The sequence below is a fragment of the Cibotium barometz genome, chromosome 59, assembly GCF_041138505.1.
Source record: "Cibotium barometz isolate CiBa-2024 chromosome 59, ASM4113850v1, whole genome shotgun sequence".
NCBI classification, from domain to species: domain Eukaryota; kingdom Viridiplantae; phylum Streptophyta; class Polypodiopsida; order Cyatheales; family Cibotiaceae; genus Cibotium; species Cibotium barometz.
Window position 1 is genome coordinate 23,701,995 of NC_141104.1, and position 23,814 is coordinate 23,725,808.

Sequence of the window (23,814 nt, forward strand, 5' to 3'; positions counted from 1 at the left end):
GCGTTCCATGTTCAAACTGAAGATCAAACAAAGGAAACAAAAGTGCTAAAAGGAAAAAGACCTGCATACTACACGGGCCCTAATTCTACACGGGCCCTAATTGTACATGTAGTGATGATCCCAATGTAACCAGGGAAACTCATCTGGTGTCATTTATCCTCTACCACAATATACATAGAGGCAATGTCCACCAGTTGGTCTCATAGACCCATTGGGTCTTTAGTGGACTTCAATAAAATCTCCCATCATGGAGGCCTAACCCTCTTGCTTCCCTGAGATTGGTACTGGCTGAGGGGGGATCTGGTGTTTTTTCCGATTTTTTTCATTTCCTTCCATAGCTTAGTATATCCATGTTGTATTACTTATGGCCTCATAAACCCTTGGGGCCTTCTGTGGTTAATATAACTCTCTCTCTCTCTCTCTCTCTCTCTCTCTCTCAGCCATACTCATTAGCCCCATGCTTGATTTTTTGGAGAGTGGTATACCATCTATTGGTGGCTGAAGCTCCTCTCATGTTTCATGTTCCTTGTATTCCATGATGCAATTTCCATGGACAGTTTTGTATCACTCCAATCAGATATTTATGCTTTGTTTTATTTTATTTTCCGTTCCACAATGAGATATGCTATGGACATTATTGTATTACTTTGGTCACATAGACAAAGGATTATGACCATGCAAACCTGTACACTAATAAGAAAGCCTCCTAGCCAAATAAGCATCCCAAATAAAAGTATCAAAGATGAGCCAGCCGAGCCGCCGTAGACCATAACGAAATAACATCTGCATCCAGTAGCTGAGCTGAGAGAAGAGAAGAAAACTGCCAAAGCAGCAAACCGCGGATACGTAGAATGTGCCCATGTATTCCAGACAAGGAATCAAAGATGAACCCATTCCGTGTAGTCCAAATATGCCGAATATCACAAGGTGACTATCCGAAGTAATGACTTGAGGACAAATCCCAAATATCCACTGATGAGCCGAAATAGTAGACCTCTCTACTGCCTCCCAAACGCGAGAGACAAAAGACCAAATCTGATGGGCCACTGGACAACTCATGAACAGATGCATAACTGTTTCAGTGCATGTCGTGCAGAAGAAGCAAGAGGCCAATGTAATTTTACGACGGCTGAGCTGATCCCGTGTAGGTAACCCTCCCACCAACATCCTCCAAATGAAAACCTTACCTTGGTAAGGGAGTTTAGACTGCCAACCACGCATAAGAGTTTTCTGCCACCATGATTTAGACTTGTGCAATCCCCACACCTTATTGGCCTTGGCTGAAACCCAATCTTTCTCTGATACGAGCTTATGATAGACCTGGTTAGCTGAAAGTGATATCAAGTCACCAGATTTACATAGTGTCCAATCAAGCCAAGGCGGATCTGCAGATGGCCGAGGCAATGGAGTAAAAGGCTCAACTGCATGCATGATGTCAACCCATAGTGGCTGAAATGTCCGAGGAACCCTAAAGTGCTGCCGAATACGAGGAAACGAATATGGCCTGTCACGACCAGGTATCACAGCATCTCGGATTCTAACCAAGCCTAACCTGACCATGCGGTTGAGTCGTATGCGTGAAGCATCTCTGTCTAGCCAAACAATGACACGCGACTCCACAAATGTTTCGAACTGCAAAGAGTTCAACAGTAGTCTTTCATGACCAGGATCCCACCGAGCCAATAGTAGAACTTCATGCCAAGAAAGGAGAATATGCGATAAAATGTGAGATGAGCGAATATGGACAGGACGAGCCGCATTCACAATGTCCCACCATGAAGCCTGCACACGTGTCCGTCCATGTGACAATCCCTCCAACTCAATCAAGTCACGAGCCATGAATACCCAAGGCTGCTCCTGCAAACACATATCCTGAAAAAGCGCCCACCTACGCGCCACCATATGTAAGCGGACATCCAGTAAAGCAGTCCCACCCATTCTTTTGGGCGTCGTAATGTGATTCCAAGCTATCCATGTTTGACCCATAATATTTCCTTGCCTCTTTCATAGCATAAACCGAATGGGAGCAACCAAACGGAGAAGAGATTTGTGCGTCCAAGGTAGCAAAGGCAAAAAATAGGAAATCATGCTAAGCATAATAACCTGAGCTACCTTAACCCTCACGTGCATAGGCCACCCTTGAGCTTTCCAATACATAAATTTATCCGAGATCCGAGCAGAAATCCAAGCAAGAAGCACTTGGGGATCCACATCCACACCCACTGGATACCCAAGATGACGAACAATGTCTCCTGTATGCACCACACGGCCTTGCCACCCTAATGCCTCAAGATCAAATTCCGTGCATACAATGAGGGCTGATTTTGTTGAATTTATTTTCAGCCTAGAAGCCAATGCAAAATTATTCCAAGCTTCCATTGCTCGATCTATATTGGCTTTTTCGGCCCTGAGAAACATAAAAGTGTCATCCGCAAGGGCTTGAGCAACCAATTGCTTGCCATGAGGGAGATGCAAACCAACCACTTCACCATGCGATGCCATAGCATCTAGGCGAGGCAATGGCAAAGAAAAGAGGGCTAAGAGGATAGCCCTGCTGGAGAGAACGGGTGAGAGAAATACCATCCGAAAGTCCTCCATTGAGCATAATCCGCATGATAGAGCCAAAGCCAAGTAAATGCACCAAATTAGCCATTTTGGGACCAAAGCCCATGGCTGTCATTAACTGAGAAAGGAAAGACCAGTTGACATGATCAAAAGCTTTTTCAAGATCCAACTACACCATCACAATCTCTTGCTTCTTTGCCTTGGCATAATTCACTCCAATTTGAACATTGAGAATATTATGCAAAATATTCATGCCATGCACAAATCCATATTGATATGGATGAATAAGAGTAGGAAGCACCTTCTGCAAGCGATTGGCAAAAATCTTTGTAAAGATTTTATACATAATACCCATAAGTCAGATTGGGCGCCATTGAGCCAAAGATGTAGGCGAAGGGACTTTGGGCAACAAACGAAGTATGCCCAACTTCCAATCGGTAGGCATATATCCCTCATCCCAAACCCTTTGACAAATAAGTGTCAAAGGCTCTGCAAGCTGATCAGCATATTTTCGGAAAAACTCATTTGTCAAACCATCCCAACCAGGGCTCTTTCCCATGGGAAGTTTGGAGAGAACAGCTTCCACTTCCCCTTGAGTAATAGGAGCATCAAGCTGAACCACCACATCAGGGTCAACTTGATATCGAACTTCAGCAAACAATGACTCCCTTGCAGCCAGGACAGCCGGCGAGACATCCTCTCAAGGGGCAAGCAAATCTTCATAAAACCTGATGCAATGCTGAATAACCTCAGAAGGTTGAGTAACAAGGTTGCCTTGGGCATCCATCAGCCTAACAATATTCTCACGCATATGTTTTTGATGCAACTTATCATAGAAGCGATGAGATTGACAGTTAGCATCCTGCAAAGCATCAAGACGTGCAAGTAGTTTAAAGCGAACATATTGTGCTTCCTGCACCCTAGATAGCTCCTTTTTCAGCCATTCTATGGCATCCACAACTTCAGCATCCATAGAGTCAGTAAACATGGACACCTGCAAGCCCTTTAAAAGCGACTCAAGAAGAGCCACATGCTGTTTTTGTATAGAGATGCCGCGCCAATTTCCGAGTGTTGGTAAGGAACACTGGCCAAGCATGATAATCAGCCATGGACACTCTTGTGGAGAAATGTCGTATCAACTGACGCATATACACATCAAAAACTTCATGCTCCAAAAAAGTGTGATTTAAGCGCAAAGGCAAGCGTCCCAACAAGCCTTTATATGCATCCGCAGGATGATAGACCATTTCAAACACAAGCGGCCAATGATCCGACAAAACCTGTTGTTTGCTGATCAACCATCATAGTAAGAACCTCTAGCAAAAAGAGATCTTGATGTAAAATATACATCCTATCCAATCTAGCATAAGTGTCCCGAAACTGTTGTGAGGCATAAGTGTAACCCCTTTCATCTGGATGCAACCAAGACCACATGTCTTGTTTTAGCGACCTTGCTGCAAAAGCTTCCCACGCCATTCTCTCGGGGCCATCCATTACAGAATGAGGCGACGTGGCTTGCTCCCCGGAGACACACATATTAAAGTCTCCCATCACAAAGCCAGGATGAGAGATTGAAAGAGCACATAAGTCATTCCACAGCAAACGGCATTATTTGGAGCATACACCCCTAATAACCATAAAGGCGTATCACTAGAAATCTTCCATGAACATCTTGAATCACAAGAGAAGGCTGAAACTGCGAACAAACAGCAAACATAACACCTGACTGCGAAGCAGGATGTCCGCTGTAGAAAACATGAAACCCCTTATATACATAGGCTTTGCCAACCAACTTATGCTGCTTATGTTCAACTGTACACAAAACATCCCAACCATGATAAAAAGTTGTACACCAAAGCCTGAATTGCTTTTGGCGCGAAGAAATACCCTTTACATTCCATTGTACAATTTTCATAAGCCTTCCCAGAAAAGGAATCAACAAGACCGTGTACTAGGCCCAGGACAATCTGCCAAATCACGAATCTTTTGAAGCATTGCATTTTTAGACATGGTATTTGTGATCTCAGACTGCCCTTGGAGTTCCCGAGCACGTGCCAAAGGGTAATGACCATCCCATGGCGAGATGACCTCACCCTTCGAACCAAACATGAGAGGCAATTGTTGTTGTGCTTCTTTTGTTAGGCGACTTCTAATAGGATAGCGTTCTACTCTATCCACCCCAAGAGCCCTTGAACCCTGAGAAAGTTGGCCTCCCGGCCTCTCAATCCTGGTCTGTTGTTGGGCACCTGAACCCAAAGGGCGACGAGCATATGTATGTAAGGGCCCCTGATGAGTACGCAAAGGCCCCCGCCAAACAGCAGCTGAGAAATCCCCCCGCGGGGCAACAAATCGTGTCTTTTTACCACGTACTTCCACCCATGGCTTCATTCTGAACATCCACATGTACATCCATGTGCTGGGCATCATGTAAAGGAGCATCATGCTCATCTTCCACGGGCAACTGCCCATCAACGATATCCTTGGTAGCAACAACTTGTTCTTTCTTAGGACATTCGGAGACAAAGTGGCCCATCTTACCACATTTGAAACAGTGGCGAGCAAATGTATCCCACCTCAATTCATACATTAAAGGTTGCAGCCCAGCCATATTGACACGCAAATGTGTCGGCCTAGGTCTCCCAGTATCCCATAACATGCATAGACGATTTTGGTTTCTAGATGTCATTCGAGGTACCACCAAGACATCACTGATACCTCGCATGAGATCTGGTAAAACACGCCAAAACATTGGTGGGAATTGTTTCACTTCAACCCAAACTGGGCAAGCTTGGCGCAACATATCTTGGTACTCTGCCATAGGCTTCCACGGAACCACATGAACCAACTACCCATCCAAAAAGAGTGGCACCTGCTCCAAGACTGCCCTACGGGCTTCCGAAGTGCGAAAAAGTATTTCATAAAAGCCTCTCGGACCATCATAAATCTCCTCAAGTGCCTCAGGCGACACCAAGCGGCCCAACCATGCTCTAAGACGAGGCAACAACGGAATACGCCCAGTAAAGAAGAAGATAGCAGCACGATCATGAAAATCTGCTAGCTGTTGTAGCAACAAAGGAGTCTCCATGCATACATCAGCCACACCATCATTATCTACTGCAGCCATTTGCACACTATTTGCCTTCACATATTCTTGCAGAAGCTCACCAGTGATCTGTAGCAAACGTGCAAACTCCGGAGAAGGTACCTGAGAATTTTCCTCTGCATTCTCTCCAACATTCACCAGAGTGTAACTTGCATCAACATCAAGCCTTTGACGTTTTTGTTGCTCCGAGGCATCTGAAGCATAACCCACATCCTTCTCGATCATCTCCTCAATAAGATCCATGTTAAGGCTATTGGCAGCCATGCCACCAACAGCAGCAGCCGGGTCATCCAAATCCATGTACAAAAGCAAAGAAAACCCTTTCTCTCAAACCCTAATTCAGCACCTGAAAACCCTTATTCAGCACCTGCAAACCCTTAAATAGTTGCTTGAACCATTGCTGAACCTTTGAGAAAACTTGCAAACCTGAATTTTTTTTTATTTTTTATTTTTTTAATCTTCTTCCACTGCTGCCTGAAACCCTAGAGCCGGAACCTTGTCAAGACAGAGAAGATTCCTGCTGACCGACTTGTTGTCCTTCTGCGTGAGTGGCCTCTCTTCAGCTGCCTATTGCGGTTTCTTGTTGTGCTGGGTATCGACTGAGTTCAGACGTCAACATACAAGAACGAACTGTTGATAGCCAATTTGAAGATAACTTGCTTCTTCTTGCTCCGCTTGTTGGCTCTGCTCGTTCACCTTCACCCTCTGCTCCTGCGCTCCCCTAGCTTCTTTTTGCTGCGCTTGTTGGCTCCTGCTCGTTCACCCTCTTAGTTGCCGTCTGTTGTGCTATAGCTTCTTGAATCTCAGCTCTAGCACTACCCTATCCGCTTCATGTATGGCTAGACTCACGGTGGACCTAAGGTTCTCCCCACACAGGCAAAGGCAATAGCTGCGCGATGGTTTAATAAAATCTCTCTCTCTCTCTCTCTCTCTCTCTCTCTCTCAATATTTCATTTCATTTCATTTCATTTCATTTCTCTCTCTCTCTCTCTCTCTCTCCTCCCTACCTGTGGGAAGGACTGCAGAGTGATTTGGAGGAATGGCCCCGAGTCTCCAAGAGAAACTCGAGGCCCTCGAGATGGCAATGAAGGCATTAATCAAGGAGAACAAGAAGACATCCGATTCCAACCTCAATGAGGTGGAAAACAAACTACACAAGCACATCATAGCTCTCGAAGCACGGGTCACGAACCTCGAACAAGAGAACACGGCACTCAAGGAGGAGGTGAGTGCATTGAAAGTGGAAATGGTAGCCATCAAGAATGCTGAGAAGGAAGAAGGGGAGATCAATGACAACACTCTCACGGCCATCAAAGAAGAGATCTCCAAGGAGATCACAAAGGACATGGAGGGAAAGCTCGAAGCCAAGCAGTCAGGATGGGTCGAGGTGGTGAAGAAGAACATCCGTAAAGAAGTGAGGGAGGAAACTCAAAGGGAAGAAAACCAAATCATTCACACCACCATTGAGGAGGAGAAGATGAGGCATGCCCGCCGCCTCAACATTCGAGTCACAGGTATAGCCGAGACACCCGACTCCACTCCCGAGAAAGATGGACAGCTTCTATGCATGAAGCTCGGCTACAAGGAAGAGCACCCTCTCCCCTTCACCAAAGCATGGAGAGCCGGGAAAGACTCAACACGCAAGCGAGCCCTCATCCTACAGTTTGCAGGAGAGACGGAGAGGGTCACCTTCATGAGGAAGAGGGTCATACTACGGGGTTTAGAGGGTGCTCCTATTTTCTTGGATGATGATCTCACGAGGATGCAGCTTGAGCATAGGAGAACTTGCATGCCACGAGTCTTACACGCGAGGAGAGAAGGCAAGAAGGCCTTCTATCGAGATGGTCGGGTCATCATTGATGGCCGGCCCATGGATTAGCGGTTTGGGGCCTATGGGACACAGACCAGGCCATTGACAGAGATACACATAGCAGTATGGAACTGTAATGGTTCATTATGGGTGCAGCCTGGACGACTGGAGCATGTTATGGTGGGGAGAGACATCATACTTCTGACAGAGACACATCAGAGCCCAGAGAGAGGGCTACCTCGAGTAGAGGGATTCCAGTGGGAGTCAGCATACAGGAGGACCACACGCCAGGGTACCTCGAGAGGGTCGGGGGGAGTAGCAGTCCTATTCAGACGGGAGCTACAGGGGAGACTGAGAGTGGTAGCACAGGATCCAGAAGCCAGATACATGTGGATCAGCTTACAGCTCTCACAGGACAGGGTTATATACATAGCTCTATGTTACTTTTCTCCATCAGGATCCTCCTATGTCATTACAGAGGACATGCCACAGGAGGAGGAGATAGGAGCCTCGCCATACACTTGTCTGTCAGAGGAGATTATGCATTATTCTACACTAGGGGAAGTATTTCTTACGGGCGACTTCAATGCCCACACACAGAGTAGACAGTGTGAGGTGTATGACTATGATGACATGGAGATCCTCCACCCTGTGGATCCAGAGGAGATAGGGGCTAGTCGGGCATCAGAGGACACTGGACCAGACAGAGGACATTATGGGGACCACTTACTAGAGTTGGGAGCCAGGCATCGTCTCGTTATTTATAACGGGATGCTACAGTGGCCGGGATCAGGAGGGCTGACATGCTTCCCACATGGGGGTCATACACGGACCGGAGGCACGGTGGTAGACTACATTATGGGGTCTTTGGAGGCATCACAGCTTGTCACCTCATTCTCCATTCCACCTCGTCCTATTGGGGCAGATCATACATACTTGGCATTTTCACTAGCCGGATCACCAGTATCACCAGTCCCCCACATACCGACGCCACACACTACCATCTACTTCACACATGACATGGCAGACATATACACTGGCAGAGTAGAGGATGGGCTCCTACTCATGGATCCCCTGGCATCTATGGATACCATTACAGCCCAGCTCGCATCACTCCTACACACGGCTGCATTACAGAGCTTCCCACATCGTGTACACTCAGGAGAGCCTGTGAGACCTGGGACTATGCCCCAGAACAGATGGTATGATGACGAGTGCAGAGCCCTATACTCACGACTCCGCATACAGAGAGCTTTGGGAGCCATCACAGAGCAGGAGTCGAGGAGAGAGATGAGGAGACTTACTCGCCGCAAAAGGCGGGCCTTCGCAGAGATGCAGGAGCTAGAGATCTTTCATTTCTTCATGAGTAGAGATAGCCCTGTCTCATGGCGGCACTTTAGAGAGCCCCGGACCCCGACACCTATTGCAGACCCACAGACATGGCACACATATGCAGAGGGTCTATACCATGCCCCACAGCAGCCACCTATACCTCAGCCACAGGAGCCTCGACCTACCACAGCTAGCTTCTTTACCCACTCGATGGTACAGGAAGCTATCCGCCGCCTACAGCATGGACGGGCCGCCGACCATATGGGCCTGCAGGGTGAGCATCTCATATATGCAGTAGATTCTTTAGCTCCTTTTCTTGCACACCTGTTTAACAGGGCACTAGCAGAGGGTTTGCCTGCGGAGTGGACGATGCACACCATTGTGCCGATTCACAAAACAGGGGATATGCTCGATCCGAGCAACTACAGGACGGTTATGGTTGGCCACGTGCTGGCCAAACTCTATGGTGCAGTGCTGGAGCAGGAGCTTAGCTTATATGCTGAGCGAGCAGGTTTACGCTCATCAGGGCAGGCAGGCTTCAGGAGAGCTTTCTCTACCACTGACCATGTATTCACTTTGAGATGTATGATTGATCAGGCCAGAGTGAGGAAGAGAAAGCTCTATTGCTGCTTTGTGGATTTCCGCAAGGCATTTGACACAGTACCACGAGAGAGGCTCTTTCAGCGCCTGCAGTCTCTTGGCATACCAGCAGATATGACATGGGGCATCTATGCATTATATGAGCAGGTTTTTGGGCGAGTCAGATGTCCAGGAGGTATGTCCGAGACTATTGCTAGCACCATTGGTGTGAAGCAAGGATGCCCACTTTCCCCCACGCTATTTGGGTTATACATTGATGAGGTGGCTGACTTCATTACACGGGGAGGCGGAGATGGAGTTGATTTAGCAGGTACCTCAGTACATATTATGCTCTATGCTGATGATATTGTATTAGTGTCTGAGTCCCCAGGTGGTCTACAGCAGCATCTACATGCACTCCATGATTTCTGCACATAGAGGGGTCTTACTGTGAACCTTGGGAAAACCAAGGTTATGGTCTTTCATACATCGAGACAGGGTAGGAGTCAGCTGACATTCACTCTCGCCGGATGCCAGGTGGAGGTGGTGACATCATACGTGTACCTAGGGGTTACCTTCTCTGCAGCAGCCACACGCTTTACCATGGGTTCAGCAGCCAGAGCTAGATTGACACGGGGATATGCAGCATTGGCTATGCTAGAGAGACAGTGCCACCAGGCGCATTTTCAGGAGCCCCGGACGAAGGGGTGGCTATTTGACACATTAGTCACACCGGCATTGATGTATGGAGCAGCGGTATGGGCGCCAGGCCTTGCTACCCATTGGTGGACACAGATAGAGAGACCACAGGCTCTCATGATGGCACGCATGATACGCAGCAAACCGTCAGTACCTCATGACATTATCCGAGCAGAGTTTGCTACGCCTCCTATGATGGTAGAGGCCATATTTCAGACTATATGCCTGCTAGACAGATTCAGAGAGATGCCACAGGACAGATTATCATACAGAGCTTTTCAGGCATCTAGACAGTTGGCTGAGGCAGGAGACAGAGGATCATGGTATGCACAGGTCACACATTGGTTCTCACAGCATGGCCTAGACATGGATCATCTACCACCATTCCAGTATGACAGGGATGCACCACATATCCGTCTCTCTCATAGTGAGAGGAACAGAGTATTGAGACAGGATCTATGGCAGCTCTATACACGAGAGACATGGATATCGCCTACACAGCCTCTTCCACCGAAGATGCTATACTACAGAGATCACTTCATGAGTATCACTGATGATGGATTTATAGAGAGGCCTAGATACATGGAGGGCTTTTTACCACACGGCTCCCGAGTGGCTATTGGTCAGCTCAGAGTTTCATCACACCGATTGGAGATTGAGACTGGCAGAGCAGCACGGATCCCCCGAGAGGAGAGGGTATGCAGATTGTGCAGAGAGGAGGTGGAGAGTGAGGAGCATTATGTATGCAGATGCAGAGCATATACAGCCATCAGAGAGAGATATCCCATTTTATTCAGAGAGCCACATTCCCTACGCCAGATCTTTGAGACAGCAGACCAGCGCATACTGGGGAGATACATTCTAGACATACAGCGCCACAGAGAGACATTATTACAGGCTCAGACAGCTCCAGAGGGGGGGCGACAGACACAGATTACTACATTTTTTCAGAGATCCATACCCCTCCCAGCCCCTACACGGCAGGGAATTACTCTCCAGAGAGCAGAGACACTTAGAGCCCGCAGGAGACAGAGGACACCTGGCTTTCGGACACCACGCCTATACCAGAGAGAGATGACAGAGATCAGAGCTCAGTTTCACAGAGAGGGTGCGGAGCGACTGGCTCGCTTCAGAGCACACCCAGGCATGTTCTTCAGGGAGCTGTGGACACCCCCTTCACTGATGTATACCATTTTATACCCCCAGTATGGTACAGGATGGAGCTAGCTAGGTTGCATATCATGATTGTATACTCCATGCATATAGCTTTGCATTCTCCTAGTAATAGAGCTCCATCCCCTGCACACCCAGATTCAGCTTTTTTATTCAGTACTTTTTCATTTTGTTGGGATGACAGAGGATAACCCCATACAAGTACTCCGATTTGTCTCATAGGCCGAGTTCGGTCTTTTGGAAGACGTTAATAAAATCTTTCTTTCTTTCTTTCTTTCTCTCTCTCTCTCTCTCTCTCTCTCTCTCTCTCTTAATATAATCTTTCTTTCTCTCTCCCCTTCACCCCCCTTACTGAATGGTGTGGTGGCCCCACTAATCAATATTCTTATTTACATTTTATCATTGATTTAAGTAACGTAAGCCTTAAATATCAATGCTAATGAGAACCCTTATCTACTTTCTCAAAGGTCATTTGATTGAGATTGATGCTGTGGAGCTTTGTGAAGAGACTCTTACAAGATTGGAAAGACAAAATAGATGTGTGTTTTATTATTTTAGTTATTATTGAGTGACACTTCCTTTATTTCAGTTTTTGTGTATGTGTTTTGGATGATTAAGCAAAATGTTGAACTATTTATAGGAACTGCTGGCATTGGGAGAAAGAATTGGAACACATAGTAGGGGTCTCAACCCAGATATAATTGCTGCCCTACCTTGCTCCCAGTTTGTTCAGACAAGTGAAGAAAGCGCAGGCAATGAGTAAGATTTGTTTCTTTTTTGTACACCTCTAAATGTAAACAAGTGTAAAAGTTGTATGGCCAATCAAGTCATTATAAGTACCAGGATTTAGTAACAATCAATCAAGACACATTAGCTTAAGTTGGGTGCATTCCCCACATCAAAGCATAGGTTTGTAGGAACTTTTTTGTATTGTTGTATGAGGAAATATTATTTTTGGTGACATGAGAATACCAATCCCCTTTTTTCCGAGACTCTTTCTCTCTAAAATTTGCTTTCAAGTATATTCAGATCTAGGGTAAAAAAAAACCGCCGCCACCTATTTTATACATTTCTGTTCTCATTACAATTACAATTAGCACATTATAGCTGAACTTTAGGGAAGATTTTTGCTTCGGTTTGCTTAAATCCCAATTTATCAGGACAGTAGGGACAGGTGGATTTGTGTAGTTAACTGTTAACCCAACTGCAGTGGGGATGGCCAGTATGGTGGCAAGCAAGCAACTGAAGCTAGTACACGTTGAATATAAGGCACTATAAAAACCGCACACACAGGAATGACCAGGTGAGGGAGAGTGGGGACTGATCTCCAGTGCCAGCACTACCGCAAATCACTAGTAGGCATATGAAGAAACTGTAGTCCACTGGCTGTCCCATGACTCGGGCCGGGGGTAGGGGGGGCAGGGGGGCACACGGAGACTCTAGGGGAAGGTCTCTCAATGGGGAAGCAGCGACCGTGATGAATCAATCCGCAGATGGAACCTGCCTTGCAGCTCCTCCCAGGGCCAGGGTCAGGGACTGCTGGTGGTCGCTGGAGTGCTTAGGAGAGGCCACGGGGGGCTAGGGGACGAGCGGAGGAGTCTCCGGAGGGGAGGATAGGGGCGATGGTGAGGCGAGGGCGGAGGGGGTCATCAAAGGATGAAAGCACCAGGGGAGGGGATCGAAGGAGGAGAGGGGGGAGGCCTGTGGAGAGGGGGAAGACAGCATCTGGACGTGCTCCTGAGAGGGCACTTGTTGCTGGGGGATTAGATCCTCTTGAGAGGAGGGGGTGGTGGTGTGTGGCAGAGTGGTTTCAAAAAATCGAGAAGATGACAACCAACCACTTCGATGAGGACTAGTCTCCAGGCTGGACCTGACGCTGGACCCTCAGGGGGCGGGTGGGGCCTCCACTCCAAACAGATGAACCTGAGATAAATGCTCAAAATGGTTCTCTGACAGGACCGGTTCCACTTGGGTCCCTTCGGGCTGTCTCGCCTGGCTGGCGGCGTGCTGCTCTGGTTGGGCGTTGGCACCGCCTCTGCCCAGTCATCTCCCACCTACCCCCTTCCTCTGTCCTCGGTTGAGGCTCTGTCTCACTGGAGGGGGGAGGTGGCACTCAGGCGCTTGGTCCGCTCTCTCCACTCTGCGGGGGGGAAGGGGCTGGACCGGTGTGCGGAGTCGCCTTGACTGGCAACAAGGGCAAGCTCGGGTGAGGTATTGTATGGCAAATGAAACACTGGCTAGGAAGGCATGGGTACTCCACCCACAGAAGGATTGGATCCCTCCGGAGGCATTGAAGAGAGATGACATGCGGTACTGTCTCTAGAGAGGAAACACTGATGTAGAGTGAAGGAATCCAAGCCACCTGCGCCAACCTCGAGGCGGCTGTCATCGGGGATTCCAACACTTCCATATCATTCCCCCAATGACAAGGAGTAGCGGAAGGTACTCCTTGAGGCCGGGAAAATCCAAATACTCCAGCAAGAGAGTCGGAGCCGGGATCAAAACAGTTTTGCCAATGTACAGATAACACCTAGGCCATGCGCAACGCAACGGGGCTCAGCTAAAGCACGCAGTCTGAAGCTGCTGGGGTGTCAAACTCCACTTGGTAGTAGCTGCGCCTGAGGGTATAGATATCTATGATCTTACCTAACGCCATGGAGGCTGGCCTGGAGCAAGTCATGAAGCTGGCTGCACGCTACCCACAATCTTGCAAACCAAAGTTAAGGCTTCAAGGGAGGCTACTGTTGATGCTAGGAGTTGGAGGTCCGCTTCGGAGAAGAGGCAGGGGGCGGTGGCCTCGGTCGGGGATGACAGAGCGGCTGCGATGGCGCCCTCTTGAAGGGGTGAAGTCCAAAGGAAGCCGACGCATGCTGAAAGAAAAATGTCCTAAGTTCAAAATCCTCCGGAGAAGAAGCAATAAAGCAAAGGAAACGAGGTGGGGGCACGAGGAGAGAGGCACAGCAAGGGGGGAGCTCGCAGGAGGGAAAAAGGAAACGACATAAAGGCAGGAGAGGGCTGAGAGGAAGGGCGGCGAGAGGGAGTCAAAGGAGGAGGCAAGGGCACACAAAAGCAGGGGCAAATGGGTGGAGAACAAGGGCGCACAAGTTGGAGGGCTGAAGTGGGGGCGCATAGGATGCAGGGCCGGCGGGCGGCGAAAGACAGCTTGTTGGGGGGGGGGGGGGGGGGGTCCCTTCTTCTCTTGATTATTGCCGCCTGCCTTCACCCTCTCTCTCCCTCCCCTTCTCTGGGGGAGAGGGGATGCAAGTGTGCTAACAGGGGGGCTGCTCAAGCTCGTGTTGTATCAAACTATAAGTCATGTTTTGAATTGAATGTTTCTTTTATAATGAAAAAAAAAGTTTTGAATCCGGTGTCATCAAGGTTCGAGTTTGGATTACCCTCTTGGGCTCGGAAATGGAACTCTGGGACCCAAGGAGGAGGCCGCCCAGGCATGCCAAGTGGTCACTGGAACCGAGGGTAGGTGGGTAGGGCCCTCACACCTTCAGGAAGAGGTCTATGTGCATTAGCCTCCTGGTTTTGTTGTTGCAAGTCAAGAGAACAAAGTATGTTCTTTGAAGAAAACCCTTTATGGGCTTAAACAAGCTCCCAGAGCTTGGTAAGATAAGATTGCATACTTGGCCAGCCAAGGGTTTTGGAATAGTCTGATTGAGAGTACTCTATACATTCAAAAGGAAGGTTCAAACATTTTGGTCATTCTCTATATGGATGACATGATCTTAATAGGGAACAATGAGCTGAAAATTTCAGCATTCAAAGCCTGCGGGATAGCCTTTGAGATGTCAGACCTTGGACATTTACATTGCTGTTTGGGCATATAGTTTATGCAACAAGAAGATGATGCCATTATTATGATCTAAGTATGTTAGAGGGCTTTTAAAGAGGTTTTGCATGGAGGATTGCAGGCCTATTTCTACTCCAGTTGAGACAGGTTTGAGGTGTAGTAGATTTGATGCTTGTTATGTCCCGATAGGCCTAGGATTAGGGCTAGAGGCGTGTGCTAACCAAGGAGTAGGGTTAAGGGTTACACATGGGCTAAGGGCGCTAGCAAGAAGAGGCCTAGATTGGTTAAGAGCTTATAACTAATAGCCTACGGCTAATAATGGCTAAAAGCTTATAAATAAAGCAAGGGCTAATAATAGCGGGGTTATTACTATATAAGTGACCGTGGGGTCACTTACTAGACACGAGCTCAAGCAATCACACAGTGGCTTGGGGCTACCAAGGAAGCGTGCACGATCTCGTGGCGTGGAGCTACAAAGTGGGTGGTTAGGCCTAGTGGTATGGGACACCGGGTTGGGGCCATCGGTACCAAGCAGGCTCGTGGTAATTAGACCTCAGGCTCGGGGGTGGTTCGAGGTACCGAACCTATGGTTAGGTGGTGAGTCGCTAGCAAAATCCATTGCGGTCATGCGATGCATTTCAACGATGTCGGGTCTATGAAACCTCGTTAGGGTTTCGGTTCTAGGTCTGATAATCCTTTCGTGTGCTGTGTTGGAGACCTTACATTGGTATCAGAGCTTGGATTTGACTAGTGTTAGAACCCGGGGCATGAAGGATGTACAAGATGTACCCTCATGCACTGCACATGTTAGTTAGCCAGTTGCACAGTTAGCAGCACTGCAGGTGGGCCAGCATTGCGGCTTTGGCGCGTGTGGCTGGTCACGATTGGACAGCAGCACCGTCATCAAGATCTATGCAGTGGGCCAGTCACAGCAGCAACTAAACGACCATAGGGCAGCAAGTCTAGCCACAGTATGTACAAGGCAGACGGTATAGATGGCGCTGCCTGGGCATAGGTCAGCTGGCTAGGGCAGTTTTGGCGCACAAAAAATCTGTCCGTACAAGGCAGAGCTTTAGGGAGACGGCGCATGATGGAAAAAGCTTAGGCCAAACTTGGAGTTGATCAAGTTTAGAGAGGGATATGTTATTTTTGGTGTCTAAAAAGAAGGGGTGGAATTTAAATAAAAGCAAGGGTGCTTTTTCTTGTGCTAAAAGTAGGGGGGGGGGGTTGGTGGGGCGGTTGCTTTCATTTTAAGCCCTAACTTTTTAGAAAGCACAAAATTAAAGTTGGCTTTTTATAAACTCACTCGCTCCCATAATTGTCGGGTACGATTCCGTACGATTCGAACGATACGATACCGTACGGGAAAATACGGTACAATATAAATTTTTTTCTTATCGTATGATAAAATATGGTAAACTTAGGTATTTCCAATTTCTAGATATGGAGTATTTTAAAAAGGAGTATTTTTTTCTTATCGTATGATAAAATATGGTAAACTTAGGTATTTCCAATTTCGAGATATGGAGTATTTTAAAAAGGAGGGAAGCATCATAGTACAGAGGAAGCTCAAACAACCATAGACAAGCAAAAACAAGACCATTGTGGCTGTTTTTTCATTAACTAATAGAAGGATCTTCTTCCCGGGGAAAAAAATGTTTTTTTGGGAAAAAAATTTCAATTTTTTTTTTCTTGAAAAAATCCGTATGAGTTTGTATGGTATCGTACCATACGATATTCCGTATGATATGGCATCGTATGCCGTATGGAAACAACTATGCTCATTCCTATAAATTCAACCTTGCCCTCTTTGTTAGATGATACTTGTAGGGTTTGTGCATGCTTGGATAAACACCTTCTCCCACTGCTGAAAACCTGCGTACCTCCTCTCAACCCTCTCATCCACCCTAAAAGCTTTTCTCTAACCTTTCACTTTACGCATCACCTTTTTTGCCATTTTTTTTCTCTCCAAGTTGGGGTCTGAACATGGTGATATCTTTCATCCTTGACTTTGCATGGATTGGATTGACCCTCTAGTTGACCTAAGGTTTGACCTTGGTGTTCAGAGGGGAACTCGGTTGCTTCAAGATTGGGATGCCAAAGTGTATTTTGATGTAGGATCTCCCGACGCTTCACGGGTTTCTTTGTCTTGGGATACTCTATGCTTTGGCATAGTTAACCTATGGTAATTATGAGTAGTGTTGGTTTGTGAGGGACAATAAGATAAGGAACTTTCTTGGTTGTCCATGTTACCTTTAGTTCCTCACACATTCACTCGTGATGGCCCAATAAAATTGATGCATCGAAATTGTACATGAGAGAGATGAGAAGTTTGGAACTTCTCGGTGTGAGACTGAGTGTCTAGACCAATTGACAGTTGGACCGTTTGATACTCCAAGGTAGATGCAATTCCACGGGGTTATTTTGATTCTAAGACTTTGGATTCGTGTGGATTTTTCACTTGGTCAATGGGGTGTAACCCATGGACATGTTAAAGGTGGAATATATTATAACCATTGTCCTTCAAGATCTCTATTAATGGGATTGCGTGGACCTTTGGTTCATCCCAATTTGATGGGGTGAAAGTTGTTGTTAACCGTATGCTGTCTTTAGGCTATTCGAGGACATGGGATATACGCAAAAAGAGGTCTAGATTGGCTAAGAGCTTATAATTAATAGCCTAGGGCTAATAATGGCTAAAAGCTTATAAATAAAGCAAGGACATGTAATAGCCGGGTTATCACTATATTAGTGACCTTGGGATCACTTACTAGATAGAAGATGTTGAGTAGTCACACGGTGGCCTAGGAAATACCAAGGAAGTGTGTAGGATCTGAGTTGGCAAGGTGGGTGGTTCGGCTTAGTGGTATGGGACGCTAGGTTGCGGCCATCGGTACCAAGTAGGTTCGTGGTAACCTCAGGCTCGAGGGTGGTTCGAGGTACCGAATCTACAATTAGGTAGTGATTGCCAGCCACAATCCATTGTGGTCATGCAATGCGTACGACGATGTCGGGTCTATGAAACCTCGTTAGGGTTTTGGTCTAGGTTAGATAATCCGTTGGCGTGGTCTGTGGAGACCTTACAATGTTGGTGAGCCATTTGATGCCACTCTTTACAACGAGGTTGTTGGATCCCTTATCTCTTTGTGCACCACAAGGCTAGACATACCTCATGGTGTTTTTATATTGAGTAAGTTCATGCATAGTCTAGGTACAAAAAGTATTGGCAAGCTGTGAAGCACACATTCAGATATCTCCAAGGCACACAGTCAATTGGATTCACTAGCCACAATTCATTCCTGTTATACGATGCGTACGACGATGTATCGTCTATGAAACCTTGTTAGGGTTTCGGTTCTAGGTGAGATAATCCTTTGGCGTGGTTTGTGGAGACCTTACAATGTTGGTGAGCCATTTGATGCCACTCTTTATAGTGAGGTTGTTGGATGCCTTATCTATTCATGGAGCACAAGGTTAGACATACCTCATGGTGTTTTTGTGTTGAGTAAATTCATGCACAATCGAGGTACAAAAAGCATCAGCAAGCTGTGAAGCGCATATTCAGATATCTCCAAGGCACACAGTCAAGTGGATTGTTCTACGCCAAGGGGGTGATTTTCAATGATGTGCTTCTAGTGATTCAGATTGGGTTGGAGACTTTGACACTAGACAGTCCATCGGTGGGAATTGCTTTTTGTTAGGAACTTCTTCCATTTCATGGCTTAGCAAAAAGCAATCTACTATGGCGACATCTTGTGAAATTGAGTACAAAGCAATCTTCATAGCCACGGTTGAGTGTGTATGGCTTAAAAGGTTGTTGGCAGACTCGTATGTTGGTCAGTAGGGTGCTACATCTATACTCACAGATAGTCAAAGTGCTATGGCTGTTGCCAAGAATCTTGTGTTCTATGCACGGACAAAGCACATTGAGGTCCACACTCATTATGTGAGAGAGTGGCTACATGCAGATGACATCAGCCTTATCTTTTGTCCATCTTGGGACAACCTAGTAGATGTGTTCACGAGAAAAGTTTGACGCTTTCTGCGAATCTTTGGGCTTACTACCTTTTGAGGATTGATATACTCTTTGTACATCCACATACCATTACAGGGGGGATTTATGAGAGAGCTGCACATTTAGTAGTGGTACATGTGTTAGGGGGTTAGAAATTAGTGCTAGGGGCACACATTTATAGGGTTAGCAATAAAAAGGGTTAATAGCCTTAGTACACATATAGTATTGTTTGATACTTGGTAGAAGTTAGGTGGCTTATACATGCACCTACTTCCTTGGCATTATCCTTAGTACACACTCACTTATAGTATTGTTGACACTTGGCCCAAGTTACATGCACCTGCCTCTTTGGTATCATGTAAAAATAAAAAGGGTTAATAGCCTTAGTACACACTCACTTATAGTATTGTTGACACTTGGCATAAGCTAGGTGGCTTATACATGCATCTACTGTAAACCGGCCTTTAGAAATCTGACGGGCAGTGAAACAAACACTCATAAGCTATGTGGCTTATACATGCATCTACTGTAAACCGGCCTTCAGAAATCTGACGGGCAGTGAAACAAACACTCGCCCATTAAACACTTCAACGCCATTGAGGACCTAGAAAAGGAAAACAAACAGGGGGAGCTAGAGTGCTCCTGCAAACATTACACGGACGCCGATTGGCCCCAAAACGCAGTGGCGCCCCTTGCGGTATTTCTTTAATTGATTATAAGAGCTTTGATTACAATAAGGCTGGGAACTCAGCCGTCATAGTAGAACTCCTGAAGCCTGCAAAATACCCTGCATCATGGCTTCATATCCACTCGGCATCCACAAACAAGTCCAGCCATTGTTCACCTCAAAAGACTCTCACACATTGAGTCCTGCATACAGAAGTCTTCTTCCATGATCAGGACTGCCACAACCATCCATAGCCTCTCACCCTATGAACAGCATCACACCCTGACACATCCAGTGCTTCTGCATCACAACACAGACTCCCAAACTGTCTCTCAAAAGAGAACTCGTATCACAGCACAACATACCATATAGTCGACACACCTGCACCAACCCTCTCTACCTTCCAAGGGTACTATCCATCTCTGTCATGGATTCCCTGTCCCCTGCCCAATCAGTAGCAAGGCTGTACCAAACATGTGTCCATTCCTGTACCTTTTGCCTGCATGTGACCTATCTCCTGGAGAAACCCAAAAACATGTTTCCTTGAGAAACCTACGACCTGTTTCCACATGAAACCCTTAGGCCTGTTTCCCTTTGAAACTTCTGTCCTGTTTCCATACAGAACCATTCATGGCACCATTCAACAACAGTGCCAACATCGGCATACATCTAGTTACCTGTTTCCTCATGAAACATCTGGAAACATAGAGATGCCCATAACTGTAGGTCCCTCTGTTCCTTTCTAGCAGGAAGAAAACAATTTGCTCCATGAGCACGCAGCCATGCGAGCTTGCTTCACTCCCATGCCAAGAAACACTTTCAATTGACCTGTACTTGCAGCCAGAAACCCAAGCACATAGCTGAATTTGCAGCCAACCAAAAACAGCCCATAAACTGTCCTCGAACTAATCTCAAAACAGTCCTGGAATTGCTCATGTTCGTAGCCACATGCACTGCCACAAAACAGTCCATAAACCCTTTCCAAAACAGTCCCGAACCAAAGCAAAGGGAAGCTGAAAGTTCCATTAGTTGAACGCCATCAACATGATGTCTGTGTTCATGTGTTCGGAACCACCAAACACCAAGCTGATGCCCCACGAGTATGTAGGGGAGAGAGAGAAACCCACACGGCTGTACACTTCTTGCAGCCGCCTACAGCCCTGTGCCTCCTTCCAAGAAAGGGGGAGAGAGAGAGAGAGAGAGAGAGAGAGAGAAGGCCCGTGTCTCTGTTTCGTAGCACAGCACAGCAGCCAGCCCTTTACTCTCCCAAACGCATGCCTGTGGAGCAATTCAGCTGTGCCTCCAACTTTTGTAGCACAGCCCGCCTGCTGCCCTTTTCAAAAAGCCAAAGCTATTCAGCTGCTCAGACCCGCCTGTAGCTGTTTTTCCCAGCGAAAAGCAAAACTCAGCACTGTCCGCCTCTGTAACCAGCTGAGCAGCCCTCCTAAGCGGAAAGCACACCTTCATCAAAAGATAGGCGCCTCCTTTCTACCCACCAGCCCCTCTTTTTCCAAAAAGCACACACGTGGCTCCAATAATAGCATATGGGCCACGTTTTCTTTCATAAAGGGCATTATAAAGATTTTAATGGTTTTTAAAACCTTTTAAGTTAAAATCTCCTTGCCCCCTTCACACTTGGGGTTGTCCACACATGGGTTTCCTTTTTAACTCCAATCTGATGCCATTCACACTGTCCACCATGTCCCCGTGCACACCTGCAACTGTCCAGAGAAAAACATAGGGTCGTGACATCTACCTCCTTGGTATTATCATGTGAAAATGCTTGTATCTAATGTAACAAACGTGAGGTTTTCTGTGCTCCCTATCTTGCATGTTCAAGGCTTCTGTGTGTGCTATCTTTTGTGTCGAGGTGATCTTGTTTGTACTCTCTCTCTCTCTCTCTCTCTCTCTCTCTCTCTCTCTCTATCAGATCCACCATGATGTAACTTTTGGTCTCATAGGTCATTATGGCCTTTTGAAGACATTAATATAACATTTCATTTCATTTCTCTCTCTCTCTCTCTCTCTCTCTCTCTCTTTTGGTTTCATTTCTCTCTTTGTGCAGGTCATCTTATTCGTACACTCTCTCTCTCTCTCTCTCTTTCTCTCTCTCACTTGGGCAACCAACAAGATTAGGTTTAGAAGGTCTTGGAATGGCCACAGATGATTTAGGTAGGTGAAATATTTTCTAGGTTTCATTGGCTTTTTTCAGAAGTCCATCAAGGCTTATGCCAAGATTGTTGCCCCGTGAAACAGCTTTTAAATGGGGTGAGAAGCAAGAAAGGCAGGATAACTCCTCCGGTGGTTTGGAATGACAAGCTGGATCGGTGCTTACAAGCACTGAAGGAGCTAGTCACCTCAACACACCCATGTTGCTGATCGTGGATCCCGATAAAGGTCCAAACGGATGCCAACGATTTGTAGTAGGTGCAGCCTTGTTTTATGATGTGAGACCCATAGGAAAAAGCTTTCTAATGCATAGATGGGGTGCCATACCCAAGAAAAGGAGCTTCTGGCAGTTGTTCATGCACTTAAGATCTCGAGACACTATTTATATGGTGCCAAGTTTGTGGTGTGGAGAGGTCACCATTCGTTGAAGTATGTTTGTGACCAGCCTGACCTGAGGGGTCGGAAGGCTTGATGGGTCCAACTCATGTAGGAGTTTGGTTTTGAGATCCGCTACCGAAAGGGAGCAACCAACAGGTTGCAAATGCTTGGTAGGATTCTCGAGGTCAATGCCATCTCCTTCACAGAGATATCGACTGACCTCTATCTATCTCTCAACGAGCATTGACAAGATGATTCGTAGTTTGGTAGAATGTGGCAAATGGTCAAGGCCGGTAGCAGTCTGCGAGATCCAAGTGTCTGAATGCTCAAATGAGTGTTGCAAAGACATTGTATTTATGCCATGGCACACCTAGTGCAGGCCACACAAGCACATAGAGAACCTTGGCCTTAGTCGGCTAGCATTCCTATTGGCCGCATACGAAATCTTATGTCGAGGATTATGTGTGATGATCTTGTGCATTGCTTGATTCGTTCAATAACTAAGCTCACACCATGTCTTTTAACATGGTATCAGAGCTCCTTTCCATGGGAGTGTAATCCTTCATGTGTTGGTAGGATACATCTTTGTGATTGTGGATCTATGTACTCAAGGTCACCACAAATGCATCACATAGACATATACCAATGGAAAATGCAAAGAGGATAGTATTTCCACAAAGGACCACTTAATATATTGATCACTAAGCAAGTACACAAAGCATGGGCACTATACTCTCCAATTAGCTCTCTTCTAGCTCTTTAGTGTGAGTAGTAGACCCTGATTATATAGGCTCAAGAGAGGGAGGCACCTAGGGTCCTTGAATCTCTCCACCTCCTATAAATTTCTCACCAAACTCACCTAAAAGGTGATGCCCCAATCAAAGGAAGATATCTCCTAGACCTACACCTAGTTACTCTAGTAATTGAGCCTTCTAACCTTAGAACAATACACTCTAAGGTATCACCAAGGAAATCTCACTAAGAATGGATGCTAGATCACATATTTTCTAACAACAATGACCCAAATTGAACCATGGTCCCTACTAGTCCAAGGTAAGCACATTACAAAATCCATCGAGATACTTTGCCACTTGTTGCGGCAGATATAACATTCCTCTGTAGCTCCAAGCCTCTCAACTTTGTTGAGTTGGCACTAGGCACACTTTGGTACATAATCAATCTCACACCACTAACACATGCCACCACTTAGATAATAATGAGATGTAACCAATGAGCAATAGAGTAAGTGATTCTCATCGAGTTGATAGGAACATTCTCTATTATCATTGAGTGGTATTCCTTGTGAGAATCTCATTGTTGCATTTGTTGCATTTGGGATTGATTCATCACTCCATTGGGTGGCACATTGGAAGGTGTAAAATCAGTCCACACGTGTGTGCAAGCCTCTATGTGAGCACAACATTCTTTGTGAGTCTTACCTTGAGATCATTATTTTATCTCTCTCTCATTCTCTTAGTGAGTGGCACATTGGGAGATTAAGGGAGGGATCATCACTTAGTGGGCC

The 23,814-nt window shown here is 46.5% G+C and overlaps 1 protein-coding gene across 1 annotated transcript in view; it reads left to right on the plus strand.

The window, feature by feature from the left end:
- The window catches only part of LOC147605627 (uncharacterized), a 56,286-nt gene that overhangs the window by 28,816 nt on the left and 3,656 nt on the right, over positions 1–23,814 (plus strand). The window contains exon 6 of the mRNA XM_086793561.1: positions 11,902–12,020. Coding sequence (XP_086649687.1) covers positions 11,902–12,020 — 119 coding nt within the window. The remainder of the gene's footprint in view (positions 1–11,901; positions 12,021–23,814) is intronic.